Source organism: Haplochromis burtoni, unplaced genomic scaffold, assembly GCF_018398535.1.
Source record: "Haplochromis burtoni strain Fernald_Lab_line unplaced genomic scaffold, NCSU_Asbu1 Contig_7, whole genome shotgun sequence".
NCBI lineage: Eukaryota > Metazoa > Chordata > Actinopteri > Cichliformes > Cichlidae > Haplochromis > Haplochromis burtoni.
The window spans coordinates 965203-976390 of NW_024582368.1; the positions used below are offsets into that span (position 1 = coordinate 965203).

An 11188-nucleotide genomic window follows, 5' to 3' on the forward strand; every position below is an offset into this window, starting at 1 on the left:
CGGTTCTCTAATCTTTTTTTTTTATTGTTTAATTATTTACATTATCCAGTTTCATTGACAGAAGGTGACACTCATAGATAAGACATTAAACAGAGGAAAACTCCTATAACAAAACAGTGTCAGCTGTAGGTGAACTTACAGGTTTGGTACACTCGCCACCAAAACGTCCTGAAGCTCTACAGACTGTTTTTTGTTTCTCTCTTAAGACTTTCTTAATCCCATCAGAAGTGCTTCTCAAGGATCTAATTACATACTCTGTCATTAATAAATGCCAAAAAGCTGGGCCAAAATGAAATATTCTTAAAGGTATTTTTTAAAGAAGTGTGATATATGCTAGCGTGTGCTTCTAAAGTTGTAAAACACAGCAAATTTAAGACATCGGTGGTCTGCTAAATGCTAACGGATTCAGACTAAGATTCAGACTTCTAATTATTTGCTAAGTTGAGCCACATTTACAGCAGAAAGCCCGCAGGTACTAAAGAAAAAAAAAAGAAAGGCTGAAATAGCCGCAAGGCTATTTTACATTTTGACTTATAATTTATGCCTCCAGAGATCCGAACTTGACCTGTTATCTCACACAGTGGGAATGGTAGTAGTGCAAACAGCTTCCTGTGGCACGTTTACAACAGTTTTTTATAGTCATGACAATACGGTTTCTTAAGCCACGTTTTTGGTTGAGCAGTAGTTACACCTCTTACAATAATATGGCAGCCACTGAGGGAATACACATTTTGTAATAGCACCTTTTAAGAATAAAGCACTGAACTTGTGTAAGTATACTGCCCCCCCCCCAAAAAAATAAAATAAAATAAAAATAAAAATAAAAAATTCACAGCTTTGAGGTAAAACACTGCTGCTAGTAATGTGGAAGTATTTATATTTTACTATGTGCTGTCCCTTTACTTTACTGACTTTGACTAGTGATTGTATGTGTATTTTTAAAGCACCGATACCTGGATGTTATTTGGCCTCGGAAAGGACAGTGAAAAAAGATTAGTTACTGAGATGCCATCTGCAATGTCCCTCTCCTCACTGGGAGGATGTCCCTTCATATGTCTGCTGGCTACAACTGCTCACACGTATAACTACCTTCTCACATCTTGAAAGCTGACTTATCCCTCCCTAACTGTGGTTTCAGTTGTTTTGTTTTGTTTTTCTGTTAAAAAAGTGTTCAATCAGTTGTATTGAAGCTGGAAGTTGTAGTCCATGAAGAGGAGTCTTGTTCAGCATCCAGGTGGAGATCAGGACAGGCTGGTGGAGTATTTACAAGACAAGCTTTTTGGGCACTTCCCAAGAAAACTCCGGTCGGCCAAAGTGGCCATAAGAGGCTGTCTGCTGGTAAATTGGCCTCTTCAGGTTCAGATCCCTAAGAAGAACACACAAGGGATGAAACATCGCTGGTGAGAAAGGACTGTGAAGATTTTGATCAAAACCATTTGAAGCCATAAATTCTTATACAGAGTAGAAAAAAACCATAAAGGTGAAACATGTTGTGCAATTGTTTGCATGTCCTCTTGTGAGCTTGGAGTTTTTTGTTTGTATTTGGCGTACATGGGTGGCAAAGTTTGTCTGTGTGTCAGAATGGCTTGTACTGCACTTTGGACCAACCTCCAACATCTATCGATTACAGAACTCTTAAACACTTGAACCAAAATGAAGTCATTGGTTATGCGGCTCTTAACAATTAACGATTTTGGTAAATCAATTAAAAGTAGTTGTTATTGTTGAGTACTTTAAATTGGGTACTTTAAGTGCTTTAAGTTACTTAAAGTTACTGTGCTTTAAGTTACTTTCTGTTATATATATACTGTTACAATGATGAATGTTCATATTAGTAAAACATCTCAAAACACAACTTTCTTCTTGTTTTGCTCTGTACTGTATCAGTTAGAGTGGATGCTGTGTTCCTGTTGGAGGGGCAGCCAATCAAAAGAAAGAGGATGAACTAAAGGGCTGCACCAAAGCTTATTATCAAATAAATCATTATTTTTATATGTGAATCATACAACGCTACATTAGTAGAGTGAAGATGGAAAAAACAAACAAACAGCATAATAGATCCACTTTAAAATGAAATGCTCACCTATAACGCTGCATCTCAACAAGAACATTATAATAGAAAAGGGAAATCTAGGGCTAGGTTTAAATAGAGGGAAATTATCCTAAAAGGATCAGCTAAAAGTGGAAGAATCTAAATGTAAAAGGACAGCAAAAAGGATATCATGTCTGTGAAGCCACCCGGCGGGTTATGCATCCACCACGATTCCCTCTCCAATGGATAGTATTAAAAAAAAGAAAAGAAAAGAGGAAGAATTTTCTGTATCTAACTATACTTCAACAATTTCAACTTTGATTTTTGGTGTGATTCTCTCTTAGTTTGCTTCTCTTTCCCCTCTTCCCCCGCCCCTCCCTGAGCCTGGTTCTGCTGGAGGTTTCTTCCTGTTAAAAGGGAGTTCTTCCTTCACCCTGTCGCCAAATGCTTGGTCATTGTTAGGGGTCTTTCTAATATTGTATGGTCTTTAACTTACAGAATAAAGGACCTTGAGGCAACTGCTGTTGTGAATTGGAGCTATATAAATAAAGTTGAACTGAAGTTTGAACTTAAATATTTACTTATATATTAAATTCATGTAAATGTTGCTGAACTGTACAATCAAAACTGCTCCCAACAATCATAGATGTTTACATCTGCGCTGTAACTGCAATAATTTAATCAACCGATTCGCACTACAGCCTGGGTTTGCCTCTTATCTGTAGTTTATTTTATTTTATTTAATAACTGTACAGTACTCGTGTTTATAGTAACCATTGTCCTTGATGTAAATATGTAAAGAAAAAAAATTGTGTATGTTTCTGTTCTGTGTACTGTTTGTTTGTATATGTGTCTTTCTGGCTGCTGTTACAACCAAATTTCCCCTTGTGGGACAATTAAAGGATTATTCTACTCTATTCTAAATTCATCAAGATATATGAAGAATCTGATTTTTGATCAGTTATTTAATCCTCAAAATGCCAAAAATAGTTCCTAATTTTTTTTAACTCATATTTAGAAAGCAAGCAGAACATCTTCATGTTTGAGTAAATATTCATATTTAATCTTATGCAAACGTCATGTTTATGTGTTTTTACCTGACAATGACTCCTGGCCTGAGATCAAAGTTCTTGTTGACAATCTTGAGCAATTCTGACTCTGACTTCTGAGAGGACCCGTAGGTGAACAAGGAGATGGAAAGAGGTTGGGCCACTCCGATCGCATAAGACACCTGGAACACACACAGAGATGTGGTTTGCATATTTGTACTGTACTCCAGTCATCTGTCATCTATGCACAGCTTTGGAGGGTTAAGCTGTAACTTCACCTGAACCAGAACTCTCCTGCACAGTTTGGCTTTAACCAGAGACTTGGCCACCCAGCGAGCAGCATAGGCAGCAGAGCGATCAACCTTTGAGAAATCTTTGCCAGAGAAAGCTCCGCCACCGTGAGCCCCCCAGCCACCGTATGTATCTACAATAATCTTCCTTCCTGTTACACCAGCATCACCCTGTTTGCAAAAAAAGGAAGAAGATGAGCAAAAACCAGTGATGACTTTCTAGTTTGCTTTATTATTTTCCCCCAGTGTGTGATGATTACCTGTGGTCCTCCAATGACGAAGCGACCACTTGGCTGGAGATGGTAGACGGTTTTGCTGTCCAAATATTTTGCAGGGACCACGGATTTGATAACCTGACAGAAACAAGCCAGCATTAAAACCAAACATGTGACTTTATTTCCCACACGACACATTACACAGAGCCCAGTCAGGTGTGTTCATGAGGATCTACCATTTCCATTAGGACTCTCTGTTGTTCCTCCAGAGTGACGCCGTCATCGTGCTGGACAGAGATCACAATGGTGTGAACTCTCTTGGGGATCACAGCTCCATTCTTCTGGTCATAATGCACGGTCACCTGTGGGATTAACAAGAATTGGTACACTCACTGAAGCTGTAGTTAGCTGTTTTATGGTGCCTGTGACAACACAGCTTCAGACAGGTTATCAGATTTTCTAATGAAATATATCCAAGCTTGAAAGAAAAAGTTCCCAAACTGCTGTGGTGTTGTGTTTTGGGTAAGTAAAAAATGTTGCACGACCTCACCTGTGTTTTAGAGTCGGCACGCAGCCAGGGAACGATGCCATTGCGTCTAAGTTCAGACATCTTTTCATTGAGTTTGTGAGCTAAGACGATGGTGAGCGGCATGCACTCCTCCGTCTCGTCTGTGGCATAGCCGAACATCAGACCCTACAGAACGAGTCAGAAAATCAGTGAAGGCAAAACAAAGAAGTAAACAAGGAATATCAAAATACTGATATTCAGCATGCTCTTTTATCAGTAATATCTTCAGCACTTTCTATTATCATATGACACAAAATACATAAAATATAAGCTATGAAAAGAACAATAATGGCTAATGGTCATACAGGCATTTATAGAAGACAAAATAGAAGTAGATGTTGAAATGATAAAAACAAATATCAGGTAGATTATACCGTGTATGGTTATGGGACTTTATATATAATATAGTCAAATTACTCCATATTTCATTGATTAGTCTTAAGCATGGGATAATTTTTTTCAGCCAGAAGTCTCTTATAGAAATAATGATCCTGAGCCGTGAGTTTGTCTCTTACTGAGGTATAATGCAGAGAAAGCATCAATTTAATCTAAACATGTTATTTCTTTATCTTTTGCCCAAACTATTAAGGATGATGATGGTGTTACTGATTAAACTACACTGATTCACTCAAGTACTGCACTCATATACAATTGTATAATTTAATAATTTCCTTTCTCTGCTGCATTACACTTCTACTCCACGACATACTGGACATATTTTTTTTTTATCATGCTTCAGATTACTTAAAGACTGTGAGCAATTTCATGAAAAGGAAGTTTCGCCTCTACACATCAAAGTTTTATCCTCAAATTTGTGACCCTTTAAAGAGCCACAAACACTTGGCTGGGGACCCTATTTACTATACTACAATACATTTATTTGCAAAAGTAACATAAACACGAATCTAATAATGATATATCAGCCACGAAGCACATTTTTCTGCCTTACAATCAGCTTGTAACATTTAGGATTTTAAATATTGGACTAGATAAAACTACTTTTTCCACCTCTACTGAACTGATAAACCTGAACACACCAACACTATTGCACCAGATCTCGTCTGTATTCTCTACTGTTGAAGTAAAGAGTCAAACAAACTGTGCTCGGTCAGGATCACTCACTTGTCAAGCCAAAGTGACCCAGTGACACTGCTGTGGCCCTACCTGGTCTCCAGCTCCAATGTCTTCTTCTTTCCGGTCAACATGGACCCCCTGAGCAATGTCCGGACTCTGCTGCTCCAGGGCCACCAGCACATTACATGTCTTGTAGTCGAAACCTTCAGAAGGGAAGTGAATTGGATTGAGATGGTTAAGAGGGAAACGCTAAATACAGAGAACAGAAATAATGTCTAATTTTTTGCTTTCTCGCCTTTCTCCGAGTTGTCGTAGCCGATGTGCTTGATGGTGTCCCTCACCACCCTCTGATAGTCCACGACGGCCCGAGATGTGATCTCTCCGCAGAGCAACACCATGCCAGTCTTACACACCGTCTCTGCCAACGCAAACTTTAATTACAAAGCTGTTTTGCCATCACCAGCAAGTTGTCAACACTGAAATACAATAAACAGTATCAACACTGCATACGACATAAAATCCAGGTGAAATTCAGACCAGTGGGTTAGTTAGCTTATACTCTGCCTTCATCATGTGGTCCCTTTTTTTGCTAAGACAAACTGATTCATTAGATTGTGCCTCTTCTTAATTTTGCCATTTTTTTAACGGAAAAAGAGACAAATTCTGGCTCACCACAGGCCACTTTGGCATCGGGATCCTGCTTCAGATGTGCATCCAGGACAGCATCACTGATCTGGTCACAAATCTTGTCTGTGGACACATAACAGGTAAAAACATCAGATTCCGAAGATTTTTTACAAATGCATTAAAAAAAACGACATATTGCATTTTAAATTGCACGCTTAGCCTAACACTAATAATAGAAGATGTCAATTTTGTAATTTATATGAAAGTATGAAAGGTTACATCCTAATATTTCACATAGCAGTAGTTGAATGTTTTACTTTAGCATGGCAGCAGGACAATGCCTCACTATACATCCCATTCATCTGTCTGTGTCGTCCTGCTGAAGCAATGCAGGAGACCGGTTACATCAGAAAGCCCATCAGCATCTGACTACTCTGCTGGTGAAACAGGTGCATCTTAGGAAAAGCCACTAAAATAGCCACTATCTGTGGGAACAGCCCAGACTTTGAGTTGTGTTATCAAATTCAAAAGTGTGTACTGCAATGTTCTGCCAAGGCCACCCAACTCTGTTACTGAACAAACAGTAGAAGTAAAACTTCAAACCTGTGAAGTTTATCATTAAAATTGGCTTCAGGATTGCTACGCGCTTCCAAAATGTAATTTATTTTTTTTAAAAAGAACCTCCTTAAATGATAAATACAGGGACACCATGATGTGTGACACATGGATCTACATCACTTGCTGTTTCAGAGGACAGTTTGAAAGAGATTTTGAATTCAGGCGCATTGGTATTACCTTTTGTATGCTTCATCCTCTCATAAGCACTTTGTCAGATTAGCATACTTTTACTTCAGAACTACATTAATATAGATCCAGATTAAAAGAGCAGTTTCATTTTTTTATTATTTTATTTATTTAATTTTTTAACAGTCGGCATTTATGTGATACTGCCCCTGTCTGTGAAGCTGCACAACTCTTACTCATTATCGATTTAGCACATGGGACTTTGAAAGGTTACATATTTGTGAAAGGATTACAACACATTGACGGGGCACCGTGGGGTTTAAAGGCAACATGGAGGACAGAGTACAACTACAAGTTAAGCAAGGTTTGTGTGGAACATCTGGGAGTCATTTTACTGAGTATTTGATATAATTTAACTAGATTAAAGTATAACATAGTCAAACTAATTTTACCACATTGTCACTTCTTATCTTATTGTGTACTTGAGACATTGTTCTTGAAGAGCATTTTGCGTGTCTTTAGATCTCTTCTTTTGCACACTACATTAAACGTGTGTGTCTGCCCTCTTCTTGGACATTTTTTAAGCATGTAACTGTGCACCAGTCAGACACACATTTGCTTCCAGCTGCCTACAAGTGAGAGTGAAGGCCACTAAACACATGTTGCTGTGAATGGAATACCATCCATGCCTGGCGGGTAAACACGCAGCACTGTGGAGTTACTTTGGACATAGTGTCCAGCTTGCATCAAGTTTATTTATATGCATGCTATTTCTGCAGGATAACACTGCATTTTCAATGGAAGTGTTGAGCTTATAATTGAATGCATTAAAATTTAATGTCACTGTAACAGAGGTGGCTAGACTTTGTAAAAAGACTCACCTGGATGTCCCTCTCCAACGGACTCTGAAGTGAACATGAAAGAACCTTCTTCCAGATGATCACTCATTTTTTCTGTGGGGTAAGGTTATTCAATTTCCAGTGCAGAGAGATCCTAAGGTGGCTTTATATTCCTACTGGCGTTCTTTACCAGAAAGATAAAAGAAAGGGAGGCCAACAGCCCTGCAGCCAAAGCGTAATCTGTCCTGCAAACTTCACATCTGTGTCCACATGGCCCAATATATATGGCTAAGGGGACACACACGCATTCTGTAACTCATTTACACACACACACACACACACACACACACACACACACACACACACACACACACACACACACACACACACACGAATCCATGGGACAGTCCATTCCAGGGGGAGTGGATGATGGGAGGGAATTTCAGCTCAAACTGCTTGTTAACCCTTTGTAAACATTGTAATGTTCAATAGTGTGTTTTCAGTCTCCAGCTGCTCTGACTGCTCTGCTTCAGGGCGGGACGTTTCCGTGTCCAAGCAGAAACATCTTTGAGAAGGAGTTCCCCTACCCCCCACAACACACAGGTGGGACAGCCAAGTTAGGGTAGCCTATGGACAGAGAGAGAAAGGTAGCTGCTGTTAGCAGGAAAATGATGCAATTACTTGTGTTTACATCATTCAAGTAAATCAGTTTACACTGCTGTGGTGAAAAGACACAAAAAATTACTAGAAAGGACTTATGAATAAGAGAAACTTTAAAAGTTACACAGTAAAACTAAATCAACAAATAAAATAGAAAAAAATCAATCTGTGGTTTCAAAAATATGGAAATAAATTAAAAACAGAACACTGTACTACATTTTAATGTTTCCTTTTACAGTGTAGTTCATTATTTGGTGTACTGACCAAAATGATTTTCTATTCATTCATTTGAATTTGATACGTTTTCCTGATTTTACATTTTATTAAACTGCAGCTGGAAATTGACCAACATTTCTTGAGCTGCTTATGAATTTTATACTTCTTTTTTATACTTCTTTATACTTGGTGCTATTAAACATTGTTATTGCTCAAATATTTTCAAGCTTACGATTCATTTCATCATGTAGACATTTGCCAGTAGTTTAATAACTACAAATACCAACCACAAAAATGTACCATATAAAGGCACATTTGATTTAAAGGGCACAAAACAGTCACCTTCATCATAAGTGTCCTATTTATAACATCTGATTTTAATTATTAGTGCAATTCAAATAGAAATCAAATTAAAGGGAAAATTAAGGTTAAAAAATACTGCCTCAAAACTCCACTCCACTACATGAGCAAACATACCTGTTTTTTTATGACTGTATTCTCTAATTGAAATCTCCAAGTCCCAATAAAGTCACAACTTTAAAGAAAAAACACTCTAAAAGCAAAAGACATTTTAAAAAGAATAAATACGTGAAATTTGTACTTTGGTTCAGATCTATATAATTAGTTTATTTCATTGCCAATAATTAGGTTTAGAGAAGACAGTCACCTGTTGCCTGAATGCACTTTTCCATCCAAGTCCCAGCCTGGGGCTCTTGTCTTTGTATACAACTGCAGAAAATATCAAACCCTGTCCGGAGAGAAGATCAAATTAATGAAGATATGTCTCTTAGATACCTGATGACCTTCACGTGATTCACCGTGTCTGTGTTTTTGCAAAATATTAGGATCTATGAAGGGATGCTTAGGAAAAGATCCTCACTATCATATAAATACAAACACAATACATGCTTGCAGAAACATTAACATACAGAAAAATGGCTCTGACTCCGTTTCTTGTCCCATTAAATGCAACAAGAGTGCAGTGGGCCAATCCTTTTTCTCTACGTCTTTCCATCATCTGGCTCTAATTTCAGTCAGTGTTGAGTTGGCCTTGAGAAATGAGATGAGAATTTTAACTAGCTTCCTGTAGTGAATAAAATACCACTCTTCCTGACAGCTTTAGGACTTTTAAAGCAGATTTGATGTATGTATTATGCATTGTGGAACTTATTGCTGAAAACAAGAGCTTTGCAATAATAATCGGCTTGATGAAATTAGTGAAAACAACTGATAATCAGGAATGCACACAAGAGAGGAATTTGGAATTTTTAGGAAATACAGGAGGGTAGGCGAAAATGAGAAACAGCTCTGTTGACTTACAAATAAATACCACTCACATAAGTAGCATGCTCACCGAACCTGAAATCTGCACAGCTATCTAGCTAAGATATCTGAACTATCTATTATATAGTTTATAGTTAAAATATTTAAAGGTAATATAAATTAGCATAGTGCAGCTAGAAAATTTTACAAAGGGGGCAAAGGAGGGACAAGAGGTCTTGGCAGGGTGGCACATATGTCTTCAGCGAAGTATGTGAAAATCCCCTATATGTAAATAGAGTCAACAAAATATCTACGAAACATTTATTGTTATCATAGAGAAAAATATAAATAGTAGATTAACATAATGGACAAAGAGTTAATAGCTTAAGATTGTTAGCTAAGATATTAAAAGCGATAAAAGTACTGTTTTTAACTGATGTACTGTTAAATATTAAGCCAAAGGTAAACGCAAAAACAAGAAATATAAAAAACAAACAGTCAAACAACCTCCCACTCCCACCCCTGGCTAATTAGAGATATTTAGCTAAAAGTAATGTTGTAATATAAATGTAAAGAAAAAAAATTAGTAGTGATAACAATAATTAGATGAAACCATTATCAGGCAATCTGAAATTATTAAAATACTTGATAGCCAAAGAAAACAGCTAACAGTTAACAACGATATCGTAACTGTTAAGAAACAGCTAAAAATTTAGACATTTAGCTAAAATCATAGATAGTAAAAAAACAAAACAAAAACAATTTATGGCTAAATCATTTGTTTTTCAACTCTAATTCATCATATAAGCTGAAAACCTTAAACAGTTGACAAATGCATCAATAGCTGATTTTAAATAGTTAATTTGAAATAGTAGGCACGTGTTAATTATATATATTTAGCTGGAAGCAACAGTTAAAATGTCACTAGCAATGCACAGTTAGCTAATATTTAGCTAAAAAATCACCTAATATTCAAACATAAATGAGCTTAGCGCTAACTGAAACATTTTTCAATTGTAGAAATTAGCCAGAAATAATTTATCTACCTGTGTTGTTTTAGTAATAATTACATGAAAAACAATGAAACCTAATTTGACATTACAAATAAAAAATGGATAACCTAAATTCCGAGTTGAAAGAGTGAACTGTATACATGAAATGCAAAATAACAGCAATCAAACTATTTTTATGGATTGATCTAAAATACCTAATTTCCTTTGTACATTGCTATCTCAGATTTTAAAGCATGACTTAGCAAACATGTTGGGCAATAACAACATAGTAGGAGATTGTTAGTAGACACGCCTTATTTAGTCATGTCTCCTGCTGTAAACAATAAAACCAGTCAGAACCTGGTTAGATTTAGAGTGTACTGAGTGTCCTACCACAGGGACACTGCGCTACCTTCAAAATCTGATAATAAGCTATCTAATAGGAGACAGAGGTCAGAGGGGATTTAACATAACAAAACGTAAACTACATCAAACCAGAGAAGATGTGAAAGTCCTGTTTGATGCCAAAGAAAGTGGAGAACCACTCTGGTGTCATAACTGATTGACCTCTGGATCATATGTTTTGGTCTAAAAATGCTCAACACAAGCGCATGTTGCT

The 11188-nt window shown here is 37.1% G+C and overlaps 1 protein-coding gene across 1 annotated transcript; it reads right to left on the bottom strand.

Moving 5' to 3' along the window:
- Positions 1 to 3: 3 nt before the first annotated feature.
- On the bottom strand, positions 4 to 7713 carry mat1a (methionine adenosyltransferase I, alpha). The gene is made up of 10 exons (XM_005913957.3): positions 7481 to 7713; positions 5901 to 5978; positions 5524 to 5646; positions 5319 to 5431; positions 4137 to 4280; positions 3823 to 3948; positions 3632 to 3724; positions 3360 to 3542; positions 3130 to 3263; positions 4 to 1366 (listed from the first exon to the last, which is right to left on the bottom strand). Exons 1-10 carry the CDS (start codon positions 7545 to 7547, stop codon positions 1264 to 1266), a joined length of 1164 nt encoding a protein of 387 aa, XP_005914019.1. The 5' UTR covers positions 7548 to 7713; the 3' UTR covers positions 4 to 1263.
- Positions 7714 to 11188: the final 3475 nt, after the last annotated feature.

Excerpts from the sequence above, each read along its gene's own strand:
- mat1a (XM_005913957.3), bottom strand. The coding sequence starts at position 7,547 with ATGAGTGATCATCTGGAAGAAGGTTCTTTCATGTTCACTTCAGAGTCC. Across the intron at positions 4,281-5,318 it reads ACATTGGAGCTGGAGACCAG|GGTCTGATGTTCGGCTATGC; the intron begins GTAGGGCCACAG and ends CTCGTTCTGTAG. Across the intron at positions 3,264-3,359 it reads GCAGGAGAGTTCTGGTTCAG|GTGTCTTATGCGATCGGAGT; the intron begins GTGAAGTTACAG and ends TGTGTGTTCCAG.